This window comes from Amblyomma mixtum, chromosome 4 (assembly GCF_055824585.1).
Source record: "Amblyomma mixtum isolate Tamu chromosome 4, ASM5582458v1, whole genome shotgun sequence".
Taxonomy (NCBI): Eukaryota; Metazoa; Arthropoda; class Arachnida; order Ixodida; family Ixodidae; genus Amblyomma; species Amblyomma mixtum.
In genome coordinates this window covers 78,324,725-78,351,217 of record NC_143015.1, presented here as the reverse complement: position 1 = coordinate 78,351,217, position 26,493 = coordinate 78,324,725, and the positions used below count along the sequence as shown (strand labels likewise).

At 47.2% G+C, this 26,493-nt stretch overlaps 1 protein-coding gene across 1 annotated transcript in view; it reads right to left on the bottom strand.

Annotated features, from left to right (window-relative positions):
- LOC149347140 (uncharacterized) overlaps positions 1–26,493 on the bottom strand; it is a 39,021-nt gene that overhangs the window by 4,376 nt on the left and 8,152 nt on the right. The window contains exons 4-7 of the mRNA XM_089541501.1: positions 22,079–22,182; positions 19,119–19,281; positions 7,974–8,174; positions 4,571–4,717 (exon numbers count right to left, since the gene is read on the bottom strand). Of these exons, the coding sequence (XP_089397627.1) occupies positions 4,571–4,717; positions 7,974–8,174; positions 19,119–19,281; positions 22,079–22,182 (615 nt within the window). The remainder of the gene's footprint in view (positions 1–4,570; positions 4,718–7,973; positions 8,175–19,118; positions 19,282–22,078; positions 22,183–26,493) is intronic.

The window sequence follows — 26,493 nt, the reverse complement described above, 5'->3', positions numbered from 1 at the left end:
ATGATGATGTAAGTGATATTGGACGGTAATTTTGTAATAATGCACGGTCACCTTTCTTGTGTATAGGCACAACCCTGGCTATCTTCCAGTCGCTCGGTAGGCATCCATGAAGTAATGAAATACGAAATATAATAACTAGAAACTTTGCAACAGATTCAGCATATCGCTTCAGGAAGACGTTAGGAAGGTTGTCGGGACCACATGATGATTTAGTTTTTAAATTCAGTAGCATTGAGACTACGCCAGGGTATGAAACAAAATTTACATCACAGAGGTCAAACACTGCGTCACTGGATGTACAAGCACCGGATTTTGAAAACACACTGTGAAAGTACTCATTGAAGTGGTGCGCAATATCCCCGTGATCGGTAACTACAGAACCATCAACCAAAATTTGCGACACTGGTTTCTTTTTTTCGCTTATATAATTCCAAAACTTTTTTGGTTCCTCTACAATGAAATTTGGAAGCACTGTATTAAAATAGTGTTCTTTCGAAGAGTGTACTGCGCGTGCAAGCCCTTCCTTTAAGTCCTTTAAATGATCTAAATGCATGCGCCGTTTCTTTAACCTTTTTATCTTTCTCTTTAAGTGGATTATTTCACGCGTCATCCACGGCGTTTTTCTATGAACAAGTTTACGTTTGCTCGGCACAAACTTATCTATACAGTAGTGGCACATATCTTTAAAGCGGCGCCAAAGTGCGTTCAAATCAGTATCATTAAAATCGATCAGGCATGTTTCCAAATGTTCTATAATGGATGCATCATCTGCACGTGAGTAGTCTTTGAAAGAACGTTTCACAGGGTTATTAGATTGAGTACAAGCGACAATGAGCAAGCGAACACTGACAAGCAGGTGGTCAGAGATGCCTTCCACAACTTCAACAGTGTATTCAGGTAATCCTCTAGGCAAAAATACCAAATCCAATACAGATTTGCTAGTTCCTTGCACACGTGTCGGTTCCTGGACTATTTGAATTAGGTCATGCGTTAACATCATGTTAAGTACATTGTTTAAATTATTGCTGTTTTGAGGAAGGGATTCAAAACGCTCCCAATTAACGCCTGCTAAGTTTAGGTCACCAATAAGTAGTAATTTGCTTCTTTGGAACCGAGACATGTGCTCTTCCAGTTTGAACAGATAATCAGCTGAGGCATCAGGAGGTCTATAAATGGCAATCAGAATGAAGTTATGGCCCCAGCATGAGATATTTAAGCACAAACATTCAAGGCCGGGAATTTCCTCCAAGAGAACAGCCTGTATGTGGCCTTTAATTAGGACTGCAACGCCACCTCCCCTGAAAGGCCGATCCCTACGAAAAACTTGGTAACAATTAGGAAAGACATCCTCGTCGGCTATTTCAGTCCGCAGCCACGTCTCAGTTATGACGGCAATATGTGGGTCATGTTCTAGTAAAGAAACCTCGAGAGGTTCGGTTTTGTTTACTACGCTACGGGCATTTAAGTTGATTATACGCAAGTGCTTGTCATATTCTTTGGAAAGGCGTCAAGGCTCGGGCTGCTCAGAGCGTTGATTGTTAATCTTGACGCGCATGTTTATTGTCTCATCCCAAAAGAACAAATCTTTATCGACCTTAAGTTTATCATGAAGTAGGTGTACTTTTTTACCCTGCAGTTTCTCATCTTTCGCACTTTCCCACAGGAGCTTCCGTTTCTTTAGCGTTGCTTGCGAGTAATCGTTTTGTACAGACATGCCTGAATCTTTAAGCTTGCTGCAGTTTTGAAATATAAGTTTCTTTTCGTTAAAATCTTGCAGATAGATGATTACCGGTCGTTTGCTTCCTTGTCGGCCGAGCCTATGAATGCGGCCGATTGATTCGCACTGTACCTGCAGCTTATCCCTCATTACCTCGGTGAGAACTTTTTCCTTCAGGGCCGCTTCCGTTTCATCGTCGCATTCAGAAATGCCATGAATAATTACGTTTGACCGCCTATTTCTGTCTTCGAGATCAGTTAGTTTCTTTGACTGGAAGCCAATAACGTTTTCTATAGACTTCAGAGTAGTTTGAACCTGATCCCCTTCCGTCGCAGCAGATTCAGATAACCTTTTGTCAAGTTGAGTGTACGTCTGTTGAAGGCTGTTTATCAATGTTTCGATGTTAGATATTTGAACTTTCATGTCTGAAATATCGTTACGGATAACAGCTTGACCCTCAAGCAACTCTTCAAACATTTCCTTCTGCGTGGGACCTGGGTTCGTTTCAATGTCCCCGCTGAGAAGCAACTTGCACACAAGAAGACATTGATAGGCAAGGTCAAGACACTTCCGTGGGCACGGCAGGACAATAATGCCACGACAATCAGTCCGTAAAGAACTACTGTGGGGACTAACCTGCAGAACGCAGAACAGGGTCCTGGTTAGCGTCATTGCCAATCCACGTCCGCCGTGCCCACAGAAGACGAAATGGTGAGGTGCTGCTTTTATAGTGGTGTTCCAAGGTGACGTCACACTGCGACTACCAGGTGGTGTCGCTAGCAGAGCCAGGTCGCCAGGAAATAAATGTGCTGTCATCTGTCCAACATTGCAATCCGGATGAAGTTGATCGACGCCGACGATATCGCTTCTGTACCCGAACGTGTAGCCGCTCGTTGCCGTAGGTGCACCGATCTGGAAAATGCCCTGCAGAACGCAGAACAGGGTCCTGGTTAGCGTCATTGCCAATCCACGTCCGCCGTGCCCACAGAAGACGAAATGGTGAGGTGCTGCTTTTATAGTGGTGTTCCAAGGTGACGTCACACTGCGACTACCAGGTGGTGTCGCTAGCAGAGCCAGGTCGCCAGGAAATAAATGTGCTGTCATCTGTCCAACATTGCAATCCGGATGAAGTTGATCGACGCCGACGATATCGCTTCTGTACCCGAACGTGTAGCCGCTCGTTGCCGTAGGTGCACCGATCTGGAAAATGCCCTGCAGAACGCAGAACAGGGTCCTGGTTAGCGTCATTGCCAATCCACGTCCGCCGTGCCCACAGATTATGAATTCGGGATTAGAATTCGCAACTGAATTGTTATCATATAGCTGCTAACTACTTAGCTGGTTCGTCCTCACTGACATTCGTAAAAGTTCTTTGAGCCTGGAGCTACGAATCAGCACGTTTGCCTTCCATATGAAGACTGAGAAGTAATCATGCTTGCTATTATCATATTTAGTGACCTGTGATATATTTTTTGATATCTTTGCAATTCTTAGTATATTTTAAAGCTGACAATTCAACAGATCTTACAAATCATGGGTTTATTCAGGCACTCTTGCTGGAGGAATAGAAGGGTCACAAAGGTGTAACGCTTCTGCAGAGCTATTGTGCCCGTTTCGTAAAGAAATCCGCCATGGCGGATAACAGAAATACGTTAGGCTTATTCCAGGGTTCCTGCAAAATGATTTTCGCTCTTTGCCGGTTCTAAAACGACACTATGCTCAATATGACTCCGTTTGTCAAACGTAAATGCTTCGAAAGCAATGAAGTTCCACCAACCAACGCCAGTAAAAAATCTGAAGAAACGCACGGCATTCACATGTAACGAAATGCGGTATAGAACAATCAACAGTAAATCTTAATATTAGTCTTCTATTAATTTAATTCACAAAAACAAAGCAAAATTAGTCCTCGGCTGAGAACACTTATGGTTTACATGTTACCGTGGAGAACAAGAACAAGCCTTTGCTGCACTGCTTTTGTTGTCTAATTGTTAGATGACTCTTTACGTGACTTCCCAGTTAAGGAAGCCACATGATGACATCATTGTAGCCAACGCACTGAGCTGATAATTCAATAAGGACACACAACACTTGCTCAGCAGCACAGTTATTTGTGCTTAAATTTTGTTCCTTGAAATGCAATGAGTGCAAAAGATAGAAGTACAGCGGATATACTGACCTAGCGGTGAACAGTTCATATGGACTATTTTGCTAGCAATCACAGTGCCTGCTTGCAGTACCGGTTGTCTCACTCTCTCAGCAATCGTCATATCGCCAAGAAATTAAGCTCTAAGTCCGTGAAGTATATAGCCATGGCTGTGTTGGCGCTGATATCTGACGCCTGTGGATTCTTCTATGTGCGGAATTTTCAAGTTTCAAGGAGACTAATGGAAAGTCTGTTGTGATTTTGGGATGCAGGTTGTGTCTAAGAAATTTGTGTCTAAGAAGCATGGTTCCATTTTACTGAAACAAAAAGGAGTTATTTTCAATAACATTTTTGACTAACACACACCTAACATATATAAAATTTGAAGCACATATTTGAACTATTGACGACAGTCAAGAAAATCATCCGAATAGAAAACAATGAGATAAATGAAAGAAACACGGAAAGATGTTAGAGGCGGAAATCAGAATCCAGAATGCAAATTTCTTGAGTTACTGCATGCAATCACCATTTCCCAGAGAGCCCTACAAAGACTAATGCTCTTAACAATGAATCCTAGCTTCTACACATTTGGCGTCGTCTGACGTAGTCACATGAGCAATCCTTTACAGGTTGTATTACTGTCAAAAAATCAGCTTCGCATGCCCTAAAAAATAGTGCGCCGTAGTGTGCGCTTTGACACCTACCTTCTCCCGGTAGGTCACATGGTTGTCGAAGGCGAGTGTGACTCGACGGTCCTCACGGAGGAAAGCTGTGTCGAACGAGGCCATTGTCTTGGTATCCTTGTCCCATACCAAATTCTTAAAGAGGTTTGTGTTGGTCAGACTGCAGACCTGCAAGAAAAATGTTTGAGAAAAGGTATGTGCCAGTGTCAGATATGCACTTTAGCATCTGATTGAAGTGGCTTGGCAGGAAAAAGAAGGTTTAAAGCTTTCTATTCCTAAAATAGTCTCCAGACGGAAACCGAAGAACTTGTCTTGTGGGTCCAAAGTTAAGCTCAATATAGGGCTCATAAATTTCCTGCCTTAAACAAAGCACACAGTTCAGAAGGGAAACAGAAAGTAGCCACCCAGAAAAGGACACCCCTGGCAGCTCCTCTTTGAAAATTCGATTCTAACTTCCTTATACCTTCTGTTGCAAAATACATTGGGGCACGGCACAGCACTCAACATGCTACTCCAAACTGCTTCAACTGGCACCTGTCAACTTTCATCGGTCTTGGACTTTGTCTGAGGTGAATTTCAGTCCCTGTGTCTTATGGGTGCATGATTGTGTGTGACAGGCAACTGAACGAAATAGTGAGCAGTTTTGAAATTGATATCAGAATAGCAGGAATCTCAGTTTTGCTTAGTGAAGACGCCTTAGCGTGCACGTACCGGACTAAACTCGGCACATGCTATGCGCGCCGTGGCATATGTGGACCCCACCTGAGCGCCGTGGTGTGAATGAGAGGACGATGCGGGGTCCAGTAATCCGGCATGCAGCTTGGTGACTGCTTCTCCACTATATTGAATTTATATAATGTCGCGAAACTCCTCCTACCGATAGCGCAGCTGTTCAGCATGACGCTCTGTCTGACGGAAATGTAGAGCAGCATGTGGCAATTCTTTTGTAATATTGTCAATTTGAAATTTCTAAATATTTGTTAAAAATGCAAAAATTGTACACGCGTTTCACAGAACTGACCACTGCTTTACTATTATTGAAGGAATGGCAGCTGCAGGTGCAGAGGAGATGGCATGACAAGAAATACGGGTCAGCTGTCGTGCCGCCGCCGTCTCTTCTGCATTCGCTGCTCAAAACAACCGCCATACAAATAAGCTGGGATGTCCGCTGTGTGGATACTTTTATAAGTCGGGTCGAGTTATTGCACTGCGGCCTGCAGCACATAAACAGGCAAGAACTGCGATCGCAGTAGTATATGCTAACTGTAGCTTTGGGTGGTCCAACGTCTCAAAAACGATGGCCCCATTCATCAAATGCCTAGTAGTAGGTCATACTGGAAGTACCGAGAAAGCAACAGGGACTAGCAGCAGGTTCCGAGTTCGTTCGGCGTCCTAACTGCAGGGGCACAAGGGGCGCTAGCAAGCGCCTAAGCATGTTCACAGTTACGGATGTCGCTTGAAAAGGGAGGCTTACCGGCAATGGCGAGTAGACGTGGCCATGTGCCGTTGAGAGAGCTAGCAAAGAAGGTGCTGTCGTATCTAAGACGTAGAGGTGGTGACAAATGGAATAAACGCAAGGAACTTCTCTAAGAGACAACAAGGAGTTTGGGCAACAAGGGCAAGTGTAACCGCTTTTGCTAAACCGTAAAAGCACCGAAGTGTCATCGTTCCCCGTAAAGGCTATCATGATGCGAAAGACATATCTTGTTGCGCTGGAGCATTGGTACTGGCATAAAGAAACATTGGCACTTTGAAGAACCAACAAAGAAAGAGTACTATATTGTTTGGTTTGACGTGCAAAATCCATGGATGTCAGTGCATGTCGGTTTAGTAGCTGTCAGTTTAAAGCGTGGTTTTGCGGCATAGGCACGTTTACACAAGGTTAACTACAAATAAAATGCCCTATTTCTTGGAGTTTTTGAGGTTACGGACGCAGTGTTAGGAGAACGAAATCTTCGAACGGCCACATGACCTCTTTAAGAGGACATCGGCGCGCTTAGAAGCCCCACTGTAGAGTGCGAGCTCCACGCCGACAAATTAGCACTGCGCACCGTTGCTATTTCGGTATTTACGCTTTTGTGAGATGCTGGTTACACTGCATTTGTTGGCAGTTACATAACACACAATTTTCTCGGACCGTTCCCTACCTGTACCCGCTCCTCACGTAGGTCATCTAACTTTGCAAACGAGGGGTCAACGTCCACCACGAACACCTGAAGGAAGAGATTTGTTCTCAACCTCGAGACCACCTGGTTAATCCTGATCACCTGCAGATTCACCTAATCAGCAAAATCGTAATCAACAGCCGAACTATCACTGCTAGTATTCACCTCTTTGGACTCCCAGCTGAAGGCTCTTTCCAACATCGCCGCCGCGGTGGCTCAGTGATTATGGTGCTCCGCTGCTGACCCGAAAGACGCGGTTTCGATCCCGGCCGCGGCGGTTGAATTTCTTTCGAGGAGAAATTCTAGAGGCCCGTGTACTGTGCGATGTCAGTGCACGTTAAAGAACCCCAGGTGGTCGAAATGTCCGGAGCCCTCCACTACGGCGTCTCTCATAGCCTTAGCTGCTTTGGGACGTTAAACGCCATAAACCACCACCACCTCTTTCCAACATCGCCCGTCCCTCTATGTGTGGACCAGCGACATTGCACCTTTAATTCTCCCGTCGCCCTCCAATTTCTCTCCATCCTTCACGCACTCTCATCGCAAGGAGAGCCTTGCTTAGGGATCATCCCTGGGAAGACGATTTACACCACATCCGCAAGACCCTACGCATTTTGATTTCAATCTTTCAGTCCGTGAAGGAAAACATTACTCCTCTTCGTCTTTCTGCGCACGTAATTGGACGCTGCGAAATAATTGAATACCAAGCATACATTCTGCCTTTACTGCTCTTCTGTGCGACTCCTGGTCCGAGATCATATTGGCGTTAGAACAGGACGAGGCCTAGACCCAAACAAAGCGGCACCCACCAGCGTAACGTTGGTGCAGTGCTCTTGTACACGTCCACAGTTTGCATAACGTCTTTCTGCGCACGTAATTGGACGCTGCGAAATAATTGAATACCAAGCATACATTTTGCCTTTACTGCTCTTCTGTGTGACTCCTGGTCCGAGATCATATTGGCGTTAGAACAGGACGAGGTCTAGCCCCAAACAAAGCGGCACCCACCAGGGTAACATGGCGCAATGCTCTTGTAAACGTCTACAGTTTGCATAACGTCCTGCCTAGTGACACTATTTCAACCCCTAAGCATGGTGTGCGTATCTTGAACACTGAAGGTATAAAAAAGCTTTCCTTATCGTTCGAAAACTAATTCATTTCTGTAGTGAAGTGATCATATATGAAAAAAGCTCCTCATTTCATAACGGTTACACTTCGTGCTCCAGCTAGTTCTGTGCGCCTGGTGAATGCAGTCTTACCGCTGCTGGAGCCAGGTCCGTGTCAACAGACTCAGGGTCGCAGTCTTTGAACAGGCCGTAGTTGCCCAAAAGATTTTCTGTCGTGTTTTCGTCGTCGCTTCGTGGCTGCCACAAGCGTCCCTTGAGTGTGAACGAGACTGCGATGGGGATGTGGAGGTCGTGAAGCGACCGCAAGCATTCGGCCAGCCTGCATCCCTCGTACTGTGAGAAGGAAAGCCGTCGTCAGGGTGCATAAGCTTTAATGAGAAAATGTTTATAATTAATCATAATTACCGTTTTAGTGGCAGTGTTCTATTGCATGTATTGCCAACCTTTCGTTAAAAACTAAGTTCTGTAACAATTGCTTGTGCTACCATTGTCTACATTTTTTGGGATGAACTTCAGAATCACTTTACTTTGTTACTCCTCCCTCTGTACAGCGATCGAATGTTGATTCTGAATCAGAATTCGAATATTATATTTTTGTACCGATACATTGTTTTATGTAATGATGCCTATAATTTATGCTCTCTTCTTTAAGACTCTTAGAGGCTTTTCGCATAAACTTCTCCCCTTTGTTTGCTTGTTCTGCATCTATTAAATCGCATGTGCCGCAATGCGTCGTGTAGATCAGAAAAATATGAATAGCGCTCTAGTGCGTTCAATTCACTTGATATTGCCACACTCTACCAGCGCCCCCGTGCGGTTTGTCTTCGACCTTTGTCGCGCGCCGGACTTCGTCTTCTTCTGCTCGGTGCTAGGGTCGGCCAGCTGTGCTCCGCCCAGTGTGCTCTCCAGGGACAGAACGTTCTACCGGCGCCCGTGACATTTTGGTGCAGCTGCGGGGTACGATCCATGTACGAAGAGGTCCCAGGAACCTCCAGCGCTCCGCCACACCCCCTGGACACGACACCTGTCCACAAGTCAAGCCGCCGCTTGAAAGGCTTAGCTCCCGAGTACAAACCCCTCACCGCGCCATCCCGCACGATGACCTCTACGGTGGCCAGCCAGACCTTCCAGCCATCTGTGAGTTCGCCACCGCTACTTCTTCATACGCCTCGCACGCCTGCGTCGTTTCATGGTGACAAGTTTGAGGATGTGGAGGACTGGTTGGACGGGTATGACAGGGTTGCTGAATTTAATCTGTGGGACGAAGACCGCAAGCTTCGGAACGTTTACTTTGCCCCTCCAGGACGCCGCCAAGACGTGGTTCGAAAACCACGAGTCCGCCATCCACACCTGGCAAGACTTCCGGCGGCAGTTGCTGCATACCTTCAGCAGCAACGAACGGCGGGAGCGTGCTGAATTGGCCTTGCAATCGAGGGCGCAGCAGCCAAACGAGAGCGTGGCGATGTTCGTGGAGGACATGACCCGGCTCTTCAACCGCGCTGATCCTTCGATGTCTGAAGCCAAGAAGGTGCGCCATTTGATGCGGGGAGTGAAGGAGCAATTGTTCGTTGGGCTCGTGCGCGATCCTCCGGCTACAGTCGCCGATTTTGCGAAGGAAGCGGCAGGCATGGAGCGCGCCCTGCAACAGCGGTTTGCGCACTACGGCCGTCCATCAAACATAACTGCTGTGGAGTGCCACATTCCGAAGCCCGGGGATGAGAACACCTCCCTCCGAGAGCTCATCAGGAGCATCGTGCGCGAAGAGCTGCAGAAGCTTCGCTCTGTGGAGCAGCCTCCTAGTGTGACCGCCATCTCGGATGCTGTCCGTGACGAGATACGCCGCACGGTGCAGCCCATTCCGCCTCCCCAACCGCCAGCGCCCTACGTGATGACATACAGCGAGGCATTGCGAAGTACTGCGCCACCACCGCCGGCGTTCTACTCTCCTGCCCCTACCGCGCCGTCCCGCCGATTCCCGTATACGGCAGCGCTGCCAGACGACCGCCCACCCGTCACGAAGGCAAACATGTGGCGCACGCCGAACAACAGGCCCTTGTGCTTCCACTGCGGCGAAGCAGGCCACATCCGTCGTCACTGCCCGTACCGCCGGATTGGCCTGCGCGGCTTTTCGCCAGACGCACCCCTGCCACGCTATGGTGAACGACCCCGCGAGATCGATCAGTACCTAGCGGCCAACGTCCCACCTGCACCCACTGCCCAACGTCAGTCCAGGTCACCGTCACCTCGACGGTTGTCTTCACCAGCCCGCCAGTCCTACGTCCGGCAGTCCTCCAGCCCGCGCCGGGAAAACTGAGTACGGCGACCCCCGGAGGTAGGGCCGCCGTCACTGGACATAATGACGAACATCCTCCGCTCACCGACGTTAGCATGCCACCCGACCTCCGACCTCACGCCGCTACGACCTTTCGACGCCCAGAGACGTCTCCGCTTGACGCACCAACTCGACCGCGAGAACGATCCCCAAGTCCGACCACCCCCACACAGCGTTTTTCCGAAGGTGACCAAGCTTCGGCTGAAATCCCGATCATCGTTGATGGCCGCCGCGTGACTGCTCTCGTAGATACCGGCGCCGACTTCTCCGTCATGAGTCGTGGTCTGGCGACTGTCCTGAGGAAAGTCCTGACACCTTGGCCTGGAACGCACATCCGGACAGCTGGAGGCCATCTGGTGACACCGCTAGGTGTCTGCACCGCTAGAATGGAGATTCGCGGTGTAACCTTCATTGCCTGCTTCGCTGTGTTGGCTCATTGCTCGAAGGACCTCATCCTCGGGTTTGATTTTCTTCGAGAACACGGTGCGATAATCAACCTCCGCGAACTTGTCGTGACGTTCTCACCTCAGTGTGCCACAGCCGGCAGAAGCGAGCCCGACAGGCCTGTTTTTCGCGTGTGTGATGACAATGTCACGCTACCACCACGCTCCAGTTTGTTTATTACGGTGGAATGCTCCAACCCACGCACGCCTCACGGGATTGCGGAAGGTAACCTGTCGTTACTGTTGAGTCAACAAGTCTGCGTTGCGCGTGGTGTTGCTTCCCTCCGCGGAATGCGAACGCAGCTTTTTGTTACCAACTTTAGCGCCGAATACCGCCACTTGCCGCAAGCAACAGCCATAGCCTATTTCGATGAAATTAGTGACTCAGTCTCCCACTGCGCCTTGACCCTCAACGATACCCATGAATCGACGTCTGACGCCCCCGTTCTGACTGACATGAACCCCGACCTAACCGCCGATCAGAAACACCGCCTCCACATGATCCTCGACTCTTTTCGCGACTGCTTTGCGACCACTTCTAAAGTTCGGCAAACATCGGTCGCTAAACACCGCATTGTAGTTGATGAAGGCGAGAGGCCTATACAACACCACCCCTATCGAGTGTCTGCGAAAGAAAGGGAGGTGATTCGGAGGCAGGTTGAGGAAATGCTCCGCGACGAGGTTATCCAGCCGTCAACAAGCCCGTGGGCTTCGCCCGTTGTGCTGGTCGCCAAGAAGGATGGCACTCTCCGATTCTGTGTCGACTATCGTCGCCTCAACAAGATTACTAAAAAGGACGTTTATCCGTTGCCCCGAATTGATGACTCATTCGATCGCCTGCGTCATGCCCGCTACTTTTCCTCTCTTGATCTGCGCAGTGGGTACTGGCAGATCGAAGTCGATGAACGTGACCGTGAAAAGACCGCTTTCATAACCCCCGACGGTTTGTACGAGTTCAAGGTGCTCCCCTTTGGCCTGTGTACCGCTCCTGCCACCTTTCAAAGAATGATGGACACTGTCCTGGTTGGCCTCAAATGGCAGTCGTGTCTCGTCTATCTTGATGATGTGGTTATTTTCGCTGCGACCTACGATGAACATCTCAAACGCTTGAGTGCAGTATTGACGGCAATCCGATCAGCCGGTCTGTCTCTAAAACCCGAAAAATGCCACTTCGCGTACCAACGGCTGAAGTTTTTGGGCCATGTTGTGACACCTGAGGGCGTCAGCCCCGACCCTGACAAGACGGCCGCTGTAGCTGCGTTCCCGACTCCCACTGATAAGCGAGCTGTGCGTCGGTTTCTTGGCCTCTGCGCATATTACAGACGCTTCGTGCAAGACTTCTCCAGGCTGGCTGAGCCTCTCACACGGCTGACAAAAGACGATCAGCCTTTCGTCTGGGCACAGGAACAGCAGGACGCCTTCGAAAAGCTCCGCGAACGCCTACAAACAACGCCCATTCTTGCCCATTTTGACGAGGAGGCGGACACGGAACTTCACACCGATGCCAGCAACATTGGCCTCGGTGCAGTCCTCGTCCAGTGGCAAGATGGTGTTGAACGCGTGATTGCGTACGGCAGCCGCACGTTGTCACGGTCCGAGGCAAATTACTCAACCACTGAAAAGGAGTGCCTAGCTGTTGTGTGGGCGATAACGAAGTTCCGGCCCTACTTGTATGGTCGCCCGTTTCGGGTCGTGAGTGACCACCACTCACTGTGTTGGCTCGCGAATCTTAAAGACCCCTCGGGCCGGCTAGCTCGTTGGAGCCTTCGCTTGCAAGAATTTGACGTTACAGTTGTCTACAAGTCGGGCAACAAACACAGCGATGCAGACTGCTTGTCCCGTGCTCCTATCCCGTCCAGCTCTGATGACCTCGACGATGACCCTCTATTTATTGGTGCTCTGACCACGTCCGCCCTCGCTCAACAACAGAGAGACGACACGGAATTGCGCCCACTCATCGATTATCTCGAGGGAACCGCCTCGTTACCACCTCGTCTATTCGCGCGTGGCTTGTCGTCGTTTTGCTTGCGAGATGGCGTCCTCTACAAACGAAATTACGGCCCGACGGACTCTGGTTACCTGCTCGTGGTTCCAACGGCGCTCCGCACTGACGTTTTGCAGGCGTGCCACGACGAGCTTCCTTCCGGCCACCTCGGATTTTCTCGAACGATGGCACGAGTTCGTCACCGTTATTACTGGCCCAGGCTTTCTGCGGCTGTCAAGCGTTATGTGCGCACTTGCCGCGAGTGTCAACGTCGGAAGAAACCACCTTTCAAGCCGGCTGGCTTGCTCCAACCCATTGCTCCGCCGAGAATTCCTTTCCACCAAGTCGGCATGGACTTACTGGGCCCATTTCCCACGTCATCATTGGGTAACCGGTATATTGTGGTTGCCACCGACTACCTCACCCGGTATTGTGAGACGAAAGCCCTTCCCCGCGGTACTGCTGCTGAAATTGCTGACTTTTTCATCATCAGCATAGTCCTCCGCCATGGCGCCCCTTCTGTTGTTTTAACTGACCGAGGCACAGCGTTCACGTCCACGCTTACTCAGGAAGTTATGCGGCTCAGTGGCACAAGTCATCGTAAGACCACAGCTTACCATCCTCAAACCAACGGCCTAACCGAGCGCCTCAATAAGACTATCGCTGATATGATTTCTATGTACGTCGACGATGACCACAAGAACTGGGACGCAATACTTCCGTACGTCACGTTTGCCTACAACACTGCCCTTCAAGAGACGACGGGGTTCACGCCATTTCGTTTGGTACACGGTCGTGAAGTCGTGACTATGTTGAACACGATGTTGTTGCCCGATATTGCGCACCCATCCGTTGCCGACGCTGATGCATTCGTTCGCCATGCAGAAGCTGCCCGCCGGCTGGCTCGGCAACGAACCCGCGTGCGGCAGGAAGTCGATGCTCACCGCTATAACCTTCGTCATCGCGAAGTCATTTTCCAGCCTGGAGATCAAGTGTGGGTTTGGAGCCCCATCCGTCACCGCGGTCGCTCCGAGAAGCTTTTGCGCCGTTATTTCGGTCCCTACGAGGTACTCCGCAAACTCAGCGACGTTACGTATGAAGTGCTCCCGCAAGGGAGTGTTCGTTCTTCAAGACGCCCGCCGACATCCGAAATTGTGCACGTCGCAAGACTCAAGCCATACCATGCCCGCTAGAACAACTCTCACCACGTTCCGCGCCCGGGACTCGGTTCACGCACACACGTGGCTCCCCCTCAATCCCAGCCATCGAGTCGATGCCTTTCCAGAGGGGAGGGGCAATGCCACACTCTACCAGCGCCCCCGTGCGGTTTGTCTTCGACCTTTGTCGCGCGCCGGACTTCGTCTTCTTCTGCTCGGTGCTAGGGTCGGCCAGCTGTGCTCCGCCCAGTGTGCTCTCCAGGGACAGAACGTTCTACCGGCGCCCGTGACAATATGATATATGATTATTCTTTTACGCTCGCACACCCAGGCTGCTGCCCACTCTTTGATGAAGTAACCTCTAGCCACTGCTAAGATGGTCATCTGCGGCGCAGGAATATAGAGCAGAACTTCGCACTCGCACATACAAAAGAACCAAAACAAGACGTGATTGATTAGCTTTGACCTATAACAATAAAACAACTGGTGATGCTGATAAGTTGTTTGCTGCTCTATTTATTAACCTCTCCAAACCTTCCAACCTTTCAGTCATTTTCTAAGTTGGATCCACTTGGCGTAAATGGCTCATCTTAATCTCTAATCCATAGCTCCCTGCTTCGCAAACAACCTACTCATTTTCGACACCTTTTTAGGTATGACACCAGTAACACTGGCCCGCTTATAGATGCCTCCATTAACCTTTCTTATTTCTTACATATATCAGAGACATTCTGAACTATCTTCTATCTTCTGAACTATACGTTCATTATACTACTGATTTTTTTCCACAAACGTTTCGAAAATGAACTAAATAAATGTAGTGTAAATGCGGCTAAGGTGGCAATTCGTTGAGAAAATAGCGCGCTGGCTTTTATTGCCCGGTAATCTAAAGATTAATTTTTATTTCTGGGCAAAATCTATACGGAAGCAGCATCTACTACTCTGAATGTGTTACACGTAATGGCGATGACTAAATCACATTTCTTGGAGTTGTATCAGATAGGTACTCAAAATTTTTCAAGTACAATTACTCTATAACAGAAAAGTAGCATATGGTATAAGAATAATAATACAGATGCATTCACATGTCTTTATATCCGTCCCTTATTATTGTTTTGCAAGGTATTTATACGTAGCCGCATAAACTACTTGATATGCTCGTAGAGTTGTACTCACATAACTCATCTGTACCCCTTGCAGCATCTACGAAATTAAGCATTACACAAAATAACTGTCAGTCACTTCGCGTTAGGATTTTCATCTTTACTTCGAAAATATAACATTTTATTCGTGGCACAGTAGTAGAAATATTCTCCGTATTTTTAAATTTTATTCATCAATGGTCACCTTGCATATCTCCTAATAAATGCAAGTCGGGGCCTAGTTTCACACGTTTCCCACGAAACAATATCTTGATGCCAAAACCCACAACGAGTTACTTAAATTCAAAGCTTTTTTTTATTCTTCATTAGTTTTAGACTCATTATCATAGAAACTAAAATATTTGTGATCATTGATTCATTTGAACTCAACTTGAGAGGGTTCCTGCTCAGAACTTGAACATTTTTCCTTAGGGCAATGCAGAAAGTTGGGCGAGTTGGTAATACATGTTGAGCTTAGCAAAGCGCAATAAAAAGACAGGGACAAGAAGAAGAAGAAGCACGCAGGACAAACGCTTGACATCAACTAGTTCTTTACTCGGGAAAAAACACATATATACAGATACATAGAGGGCGGAAACAAATTATTAACCAAACAATGAATCGGCTTTATCACAAGTGTGTTTAGCGTGAACAGGTATCAAGGTAAGCAATTTCCTTGCGTGATAAGGTCAGAGAAGGAGTGCTGATACAATTTTCAGCTTTCTTTACAATGCGATATGCCTCTATAATTTCTCTGTCAAGTCTATTTTTTTCTTTACCGCACGTGCGTGTGGCATTGAACTGCGGCTCATTTGCTTTACATTTTTTACACGACTTCCAGTGTTCGGCTAGGGGCCCTTCCGTTGCTGCAGCTTGCACAGCACGACGGTGTTCCCTCAACCTATCGTTCAGGCACCTGCCTGTCTGGTCAATGTAAGACTTCTTGCACGAGAGCGGAACCTCGTAGACCACCCCTGTGACGCAGGTTGTGAAACGGGTGGCATGCTTCGTTGTGCACCCAGGCCGAGAAGTGCGGGGTATCCGTGGTGTTTTCAGCGCCCAATAAGCTCTCACAAATGTGTCGAACTGTCAACGAGGTCAGTGACCATCCTGGGTGCACGACGAAGCATGCCACCCGTTTCACAACCTTCTTCACAGGGGTGGTCTACGAGATTCCGCTCTCGTGCAAGAAGTCTTACATTGTCCAGACAGGCAGGTGCCTGAACGATAGGTTGAGGGAACACCGTCGTGATGTGCAAGCTGTAGCAACGGATGGGCACCTCACTGCAAGTCGTGTAAAAAATGTAAGGAAAAAAATAGTCTTGACAGAGAAATTATAGAGGCATATCGCATTGTAAAGAAAGCTGAAAATTGTATCAGCACTCCTTCCCTGACCTTATCATGCAAGGAAATTGCTTACCTTGATACCTGTTCACGCTAAACACACTTGTGATAAAGCCGATTCATTGTTTGGTTAATAATTTGTTTCCGCCCTCTATGTATCTGTATATATGTGTTTTTTCCCGAGTAAAAAACTAGTTGATGTCAAGCGTTTGTCCTGCGTGCTTCTTCTTCTTGTCCCAGTCTTTTTATTGCGCTTTGCTAAGTTTCCTTAGGGGTGTGCGAATATCAAATTTTTCGAATACGAATCGAATACGAATACTTGGTTCCGAATATCGAATCGAATATCGAATAATCAAGGACAGACGCATTTAACCACTACAAAACACTTATTTGAGCACCCAAGAACATCACAGTTCAACTATCAGTGATGAAATCAGCACATAGGGCGTGTGTGGCTGCACAAAAAGTATCAACTATCAGTGATGAAACAACACAGAGTGTGTGTGTGGCTGCATAAAAAGTATCAAAGTCTCGAACATTGTTCTTAGAAGAGCGGAAATATCAGAGAAGATGGCTAGTACACAGCATTGATCAAGGCTAGCTTGCCATAAGCACAAAAGCGCGTTGCTGGGATGAACATAAAAGGTTATCGTGAAGGAAAACCGGCTGCTCCAAATGGTCAGGCAGAAGTAGTTCCCTTCTAGCTGAAACGACTTCTCCAGCCACAGAAAATTCCCTCTCAATAGGCACTGAACTGGCTCGTATTGCGAGGTATTTCGTGCACAACTCCGAATATACCAGCTTCGCAGGTATAGACACAAAGAAGCTCACCAGTGCAGTCAGCTACTGCATGGCCCAACGTTACGCATTGCTCTGGGCGCCGCCATGTTGTTATGTCTCTGTCGATAGGAATTGCGGACCGAAATGAACACCGGTGCTCGCAATAGAATATTCGGCTAGATACGATTATTCGCGTCGTGTCGAATATTCTAAACAACACGAATACTTGGATTTCGGATCGAATACGAATACTAAAAATATAATATTTGAATTATATTCGAAAATTTCGAATATTAGCACACCCCTATATTTTCCTTGCTCTTTTGCCTAAACTGTCAACAATTCCTCTTTTGATTTCCGTCTATTGCTTCGTAATAAACATAGTTTTCAAGGTACGTTTCAGATTTTGTTTGCTCTGTAATTGCTTATTTGAGCAAGCAAATATAACTTGGTAATAATTGCGTCCAGCAATTTTAGCTCATGTTTCAAAGTAGCTGCAGCCTCCCCTAACACAGGCATATTTTGTAAGTAGTGCTGCTCGATTTTGATCTTTATTACGAAGTGCTTCTACTGATGGGGCACCCCCCACAGTCTCTGAATCGGACTTCTCTTTTATTTATTATTATGTACCAATGTTTACGGCCGCCGCGGTGACTCATTTGTTATGGTACTCGGTTGCGGACCCAAAAGACCGGGTTCGATCCGGTCCGCGGCGTTTGCATTTAGATGGAGGCGAAATCCTAGAGGCCTATGTACTGCGCGGTGTCAGTTTACGTCAAAGCACCCCAGGTCGTGGCCATTATCAGGAGCCCCCATCCACAAAGACGTCCCTCATAGCCTCATCGCTTTGGGACTTAAAGCCCACAGCTCCCACCCCCCTGCCCCCTCAATATGTGTTAACATTTGGGCAATGCATTATCTGCCCTATAAAAAGGTACACACTAATTACATATAATGAGCATGACGGGTCAAAAGCGGGTTACTGCAAATGTGTGTATTATTACTCTAAAACGTAGCAAGAACAAACCTGCTTCTCACTTCACAGTTTGACTGCATATGCAAGGTTTTAATTATTAGTACTAAATGATACAATTATGGTGCTTGATCTTATTCCCTCTGAGGATCAAGACGCAATAGTATGCCGCGCATTCTACACGACTGCAACTGCTGTGGCCTGATATAATTAAAACCATCCCTGGAATATCAAGGTATTTCGTCATAAATCTGAATAAACAGCAATTGGAACATGATATGATGGCTTCAAGAGAAACCGGGTGTGGAAGGATGACAGGGCTATCAGAGGATCATGTTTCACATATCTTTACTCAACAGCAGTGCGTGCATAATGTGCATGCGTGCAGGCGTGTACAGAAGAAGGGCACATAAATTTGACTTAATTAACCGAGCATTTCATTTTCATGAAAGGCGGTCATCATTTCAAGCCCAGCTGTATGTGTCCAAAAGTTCTTCAGCTTTCTTCCTACTGAAGGTTTTTTGGAAAGAAACTGTTAAGCCGAGCAATGCTGGAGGTAAACGTACCAATAAATTGATGCCTATTTGCTGGCTCCACATAACACAAGAAAGAATGTCAGGAACAAAAATGCTTTTTTTAGTCTTTCACGTAATGTTCTCACCAATTTAGAAAGTCCCATTCGGCGTTTCCAAAAAATGATCTTGTCTCACCAAATCTGATCAGGCAAACGAAGTTCCGACTAAGGCGCCACCGCGTGAAAACCATGAAAGAGGTCATAATATGTGCGTGGTGTATTTACGAAACAAATGCCAACGCTATAAATAAAATCCAAGAATAGTTCACAGAGCCCAATTCCATTAAGCAAGTAGCATGATGCTAGAAGATCCTCTTTTTAAATGCAATATTTTAACATTGCTGAAACATCGGCAGCAGTTGTGTGGACAACCTAAATTCCATGTATTTGGTTATTTCTATACTATTTGACCATCTTTACTCATGCTCTTAATGCAACAAGCTGAAATCACACTTGAAGCTAAAAAAATGAAAACGACCTTATAGCTTTTAACACAGGCACGTGCGTTCTGGAAACAAAGGAAGTTTATAAGTATGCGGCACACTTACATATGTGTGTGCGTATGTCACAAGGTCCCGCACATATTCCGGTATCCTGTATATATTCGGCGGCAACATGAGGCACCTGAAGTCCGTGATATATTTCCTAACCGAGTATGGGTGGAAGGAGATGTGGCCGAGGATGACGATGGCGTCCGGCACGAACACGGTCCTGTATGTGAAGGAATTTGATACTTTGATATTAAGCTGCACAACGCACCGCAAGACCACGGCCTACTATCCACAGAGCAATGGCTTGACCGAAAGATTGAACAGGAACCTTTCGGACATGCTGTCCATGTACGTAGATGTCCAACACAAAACTTGGGATGAGGTCCTGCCGTATGTCACCTTCGCCTATAACACCGCCCTGCAGGAAACTACGCGCTTACACCGTTCCGCCTCGTGTACGGACGTGAAGTTCAGAGCATGCTTGATGCCATGCTCCCGTGCCCAGAGGATGACCAACTCGACCCAGACGCTCAACAATTTGCCCAACGTGCTGAAGAAGCCCGTCAGCTGGCCCGCGTGCCCATCGGGCAACAGCAGAGCACCGATGCGCGCCGTTACAACCTTCGCAACCGACAGGTTGACTACAAACCTGGTGACCAAGTCTGGGTATGGACTCCTGTCCGTCGCCAAGGCTTGTGCGAGACACTGCTCTGCCGCTATTTTGGCCCTTACAGAGTGATCCGGCGTGTGAGTGACGTAAACTATGAAGTGGTTCCGGACGGTGTTGCGCAACCCCGACGCCGACAGCCCAGCTCTGACATTGTGCACGTTGTACGGCTTAAACCGTACTATACTCGGTGACGCAGACGTGTTGATGTCTTGGAACGCTTCAGTTGCGGAACTTTGCTCGTTTTTTTTGTTTATTTTTTGTTACTCGACAGCGCTCTTCTTTTTCATAAGGGGGGAATAATGCCACCTAGCATTGCCAGGTGGCCCATAGCTGCTGACGACGACGAAGTAGGGCTCGCGCCGTGTGGAATCTGTTGTCTTTGCTGCCCCAGCTTGCGTGGCCTTGTCTGTCTTCGCACTTGTTATTAAAGCCCCCTTCGTCAACAAGTACGTTACAATATGAAGGAAATCACACAATTGCTGCCGTTCCTTACTGCGTTTCTTGTGGGCCTCGCCCCATCTCGCATGGCGTCTGACGCATACAGGTGAGTTCTGCTTCATGCTCTAATTGCCAAGAATTTACAGGGCCAGCCCTTAGACATCTACAGCGCGTTGTGTAGCTTCCATTCAATACAATTTTAACTAGGTGGGGTCAGAAAATGGAGCGGAAGTATTAAGCTATTAAGGTGAAGCTGAAAGAAGAAAGATGAAGGACCAAAATAGTTAGAGTGTGGGAATATAAACATTTTCCGGAACTAATCGATTACGATTAGTTATCATCAGATAGCCCATAGAATGTCAGAAAATGGATACGAAATACATTTATTACCATAGCCTTGATGATTCCACAATTTTATATCTCGCCTGGGACAATAAGCGGTTTCGTGTAGCACACGACGCGGCGAGGCAGCGAAGATCACTGCAGTTAGTGTATAGGCTGCTTACAGGAGCCAGAGCTGCACGTACGCACGTCGAGTTGCTACCGAAAGCATTCAAATTATGGGAGAAAGGCGCCAAAATAGCTCATAGGAGGAACTTTTGGTGCTGCTGTTAAACGGTGGCTCCATTAAGCCGCGCTTCTTTTGCGTGTAGAGCTGGCCTTATTCTGAGAAAACTTTTGTGCTCGTGGGTATAAGGGTACCTTAGTCGTAATCAGGCTGTACGAAAACCCGTATTAAAGAGCTATCGCTGAAGCCCCAGCTGCATGGACAGGCGACTATCTAATGTAAAGGGTGGAAGTCACGAGCGCGATCTTTTACGATAAAAGGAAATTTTTCCTTAGTGGGCGTTTTGTACGCGCGTAACGAACGCAGCCTGCCGAAGGTGACGATGATGTTTATTTAAACTAATGGACTTACGGCAGTGGTCAAGCGCCATATAGTGTGGATGGAAGGGGGGTCGCATGTTCTACGTTGCAAGAATGTTTACGAGTCACGCTGCTGAAAGCGGTGCAGGGAAAGCAAGCACAAAATTCTGGCCCTGGTAGCGAGCCTGTACAGTAACTACTAGAGGTCAGGCGCTTTGACGTTATAAGCCCTGACTTACTCGTGACGAACTGTCAGTAAAGAAACAGTGCCGTGATCTAAATGCTATGGTTGCAAAGGCACTTTTGAATTCAGTTTGTCCGTTTACCCCTATGACCCATAAGAACTCTTACACAGCGTACAGAAAAAAAACTGAGGGGGCACTTTGGCTCTCTAAAGTGCTGCAAGGCGAAAGCGTTTCCTGGCCACTGATTGTTTTTATTTTACTGTTTTATTTTTGCTCCTTTTCTTAACTTTATTGTTTTTATTTTTATTTCCACATCTTATTTTTATTTTGTTTTTATTTTTGTTTATTTTCTTATTTTTATTTTTTATTTTCCTTTTCCTGACTTTACTCCTTTTATTTCATTTATGAAGCCCATGCATCCACTAGATGCGCCTTTATTCATGCTGCAACCTTGAGCCTTTTAAGCAGTGACGTCGAAAGGCGGACGAATCTGTCGCGTCTGTCGACACGGCTGCCGACGCGTTTGTCGACACTCCTGCCGACGCGTCTGTCGACACTTCTGCCGACACGTCTGTCGACACTCCTGCCGACGCGTCTGTCGACACTCCTGCCGACGCGTCTGTCGACACGGCTGCCGACGCGTCTGCTAACGACAGTATGAGGCATTAAAGGCTTTCGCCTTAATATGACCTGTTCGCAGTTTATAGTTTCGCACAGGGCTCGGTTGATAATTTTCCTTAATGCGTGAGGTTAGTTGGAGTGACAGCGCTTCTACAGCAAGTAGTTACCTACGTTCGTGCGATAAAATGTCAACTCTGGGTTCCTTCCTACCAGACTTTGCAGAAACGGTCACTTACTTAATACTTTCGGCGATCATCTGGCAGTCGCCGTAACAGCCAAGAAATGTGTAGGATGCAATCTTGCGCTGCTCAAGCTGTGTCTGTGAGAATGCTGCTGCTTCCTGCCAAAGAGAGACATCTTTCCGTTAAATAGTTCAACAAAGAAAGAATTCTAGCGGTGAACGCGTTTTGCTAAAAAAAGCTAACGTGGCCTCAAGTATGAGCACCTGCATATGTTATTAACATAGCGCATTTGAAAAACGTTCGCTTCTCGGAAAACACACTTTTGTCAAATATGTCCCAGAGCCCCTTCTCACTCCCATTTAGGCAAAGGAGCTTTTCAGAACACGAACCGCAACTTGAATTTTCAAGACGCTCTAAAGGGACAATTCAAGGACCGCCACTAAAGCATGAACTTCATTTCATATTCAATGCTGCCCCTCTCCAAGTTTGCAGAAAGAGCCATGCATGGTTATCTGCTTAAGATCTTTTCAGCAGATCAATTTCGCACACTGGGCACACTCAAAGATTAGCGTAATTTAGTGCGAATAGCGCATATTGAATAATTTTCACTGCTGATTTTAAGCAGTGTTGTTAAAGCGATAGTAGTGCTGCCTCAGCGGTGAGTGCTGTTTCGACGGCGAAATGTTCTGGACCGAAAACCGCTGTATTCACTCATTCGCATCTGGCGATGTCGTCTCTAATTACTCAGCAACGAGCACTGTCAAGTATCTGCATTAAGGCACTTTGTGATGAAAATGAAGTTTTTCCAAGAGGAGTTTGATGTGGTCGCACTCACAAACTGCGTTATGGGCTGTGGCACGGTTATCATCCTCATGTGAATTCCCGCCGGCAAAGAGACAGACTATGAGACAGTCTGCGTGCTTATGCTACTTGTAGAATGAAGCATAAAATTTGCTGACGGAAACTCTGGCATGCAATGTAGCAAAAGTAAACAATACTGCAATCTGCGATACAGGAATGCCACACAGCAATCGAAATTTCTTCAGGGGCGGATCTAAGATGGGGCTGGACACACAGAACTAAAGCTCTCTGTGAAAAAAGAGCATTGTCACCGGTTTCTGTGACGAGGAAAGCTGATAAGTATATTTTATGAGCACAGCCGCGCATAACAGCCGCTACCCTCCAGGAACTCTTCACAAGTCCGATTTCAACCCTTTTGGCTCGCTCGAATTACCTGCACAACGGACGGTAATGCCTCCCCGTGATGTCGCTCTGTAATTCTTTTAAGTAATGTTTGATTTTCGAAGAATTCGGTGCCTGAGCCAGAGAGGCGCTAATCTTGTCTCTGACTTCGTCTTTAGAATAAAGAACCTAGCTCCAAGTGAGAACTGTGTTTTTACAAAGCGAGAAGGTTTGCATCGGAGTTGGAGCATGCGGCTCACGATAGTTCATAGAGATGCATTTCGGTATATAGCAGACTGAAGAAGAGCCAGCACCGGCACTAGATACTGAAGGAAAAATTATGTGCGATCTTAAGCACAGGACTACAAAAGGCCTAATTGGAGGACTGCACGAAATCACAACTAAGGTCAAGGAAAGAAAGCAAAGAAAGTTTCATTATATATTGTTAAGTGTGGAGCACTCTTTCCCGGCTGAGAAACCCAACTACATAAGCTGAAACTTCCATTCAAGGCTTGCATTGTTCTTGCCGCAAGGCCTGTTGTCGTTCCATTTTCCTTGAATCGGGGGCAATGAGACATGACACCTGTACTATAAACGCCAACTCAGGCAGATTGTAGAGGAATTCTCAGGGCACGTGTTGAATCGAGTGATTTCATTTCACTCCAGTACACTTCTCGTTTTGTCACTCTTTCATATTCGCCTCATTCAAGACACACAACACCGAACACTCAGCTTCGACTATTGTCGAAGCGTGACAAAGCAAGACGAAGAGAACTGAAATGAACAATACGCTGCTCCTTCGTAAGTTTGTAATCGCATCAGGAATTCCACACACAGCCACGCCATACCGGTCCGTCGGCGGCCACGACTTCAAGAAAGAATGTAAAGAGGCTACGGCACCGCGCCATGGCAGGTGCGCTCCGGTGGGAGCCAACGCTCAGCCCATGAATGATACCCAGTGGCCGAAACACCTGACCTCCCATAAGAATCTGGCTGCGGGCAGCTAGCCATCTGAAACTGAATGTGTGGCAACATTCTGTGCTAGAACTTTCTCCAGTGAGGTTTCTACGAGGTACCAGCGGATATTGAATCGGATGTCAAAGGAATCAGTCAAGTTATAAGGCGAGATGACGCGTATACAGCGTCAAATGGCGGGTACGCTCACTGCTAGCGTCGATTAGTGGAGAGACGACAACTAGGTGTGGGATTACTCATTAATAACGGTATAGCTGGCAACAACGAGGAATTGTACAACGTTAACGAGAGGGTGGCAGTTCGCGTAATTAAGCTTATACGACGTACAAACTGAAGGTGGTACATGATTAGAGGCCTACTTCAAGCCATGATGAAGATACCGCCGAAAGCTTCCGTTAGAATGTCGAAAAGAAAGTACACTCTTGTGACGGGAGACATTAAGGCCAATCAGCCAAGACGCAGGCTGGAGACCAGTCAGCGGGCTACTAAGCCATGGGCTTTAGGAATAGCAGGTTTAGACGTATTTGTAGAGATCGCAGAGCGAAATGTTTTACGGATAGGAAATGCTTTCTGCAGCAAGCGAGACAACAGGAAGTGTACGCAGAAGAGCCGAAATGGAGACACCAACTATGAAATAGACAACGCACTGTGCGCCCACGCAGGCATTGTGCAGAATAAGGAGGTCTTCAAATGGGTGCAGGGTAGTGATCTTTGGAGGGCAAGAACTCGAATTAGCTAATACTTGAAGAGAGAACCGAACTAGTCAAGCAGAAGCGCATCAGCGAGTTGGCGGTAAGAGGGACAGTATATTAATTCACGGTCTTGTTGCAGGACAGATATTCGGCATTAACCATGTTCAAGCAATGAGCGTTAGTCTCACAGCTATCATTGCGGAGGGCACAGTAGAAGTAGGCGGTAGAGTGCTTAGACAAGATACCGGGGAGCTGTGTAATGAAACGAAAAACCTGGTTTAAAAAGGCCAAAGTATGAAAGGCTCAAACCCCGCTGAGGAAACAGAACTGAGAACTCTATCAAAGTTAATCAATAAGCGCCATGTTACCAACAAAATGATGCACAATAGGGAGAGATCGAGGAAGCTGTAATGAACGGATGTAGCCAGCAAGCGGTGAAGAGGAAGGTAGACCTAAACGAAAATCTGGTGTATGCACTAGGAGACAAAGAGGGCAATGTTATTATCAATAAGCATAATGTTGTTATTATTAGCTGTATAGTTCTGCACTATTTCATACCGCGCCAAGACTGTAAGAAGACCAGGAATAGTGTATGTCAGATGGACAAACCGTAAGCAACGACACAGAAAGTAAAGAAAGCCTGAGTAGCAATGGAAAAGGGGAAAACAGCCGACGAGAATTGGTTAACAGCCGACCTGTTGAACGACAATGGGTGCATCGTGCTAGCAAAACTAGCCACCCTGTATACGTAATGCATTATGACGTCGAGCGCACCAGAACCTTGCAAGAACGCTGGCATCGTCTTAGTACAGGCATACGGGACGCCATGGACTGGAAAATATGCACACCAATCACCTTACTGACCGTTACCTTCAAGGGATTTATAAATTTAATCGCTAATAGAATCAGGACAACCAAATGACCAATCTGGCTGTTGTAAAAACTAGTCGACAATAGACCATCTTCTCGCCATCATTTAGGCGTTAGAAAATTGCGAAAAACATAACACACCCTTATATATAGCTTGAATAGATGAAGAGAACACAATTGGAAAAGTTGTAACAGCGGCAGTCATGCCGGCATTAAGGAATCAGGGTATATAATACGCCGATCTACACCCACCATAGTGCTCCATAAAAATAGCAATAAAATCCCAATAAAGAAGGGTGCCAGGCAGGGATGCATGATCTCTCCAAAGCTAGTAACTGCCTGCTTACGGCACGTCTACAGAGACCTGGACTGCGAACACTTGGTGAAAGCTTCTAATGAGGTACATTAGCAATCTGCGCTTGGGGGATGGTATTGCCTCGCTGAGTCATTCAGGGGATGATTTGAAAAGCATAAGCAGTGACTTACAGAGACAAAGCAGAACTGTACATTTAAAAATTAATATCATCGTCAGTCTGGCTACGCCCCCTGCAAAGCAAAGGCCTCTCCCATGTCCCTCCAATTATCCCTGTCCTTTGCCAGCTGCGGCTACCGTGTTCCCGCAAACTTCTTATTCTCATCCGCCCATTGAACATTTTGCCGCCCCTGGCCACGTTTGCCGTCTCTTGGATTCCACTCCGTTACTCTTAAAAACCAGCAGTTACCTCGCCTTCGCTTTACGTGAACAGTCAA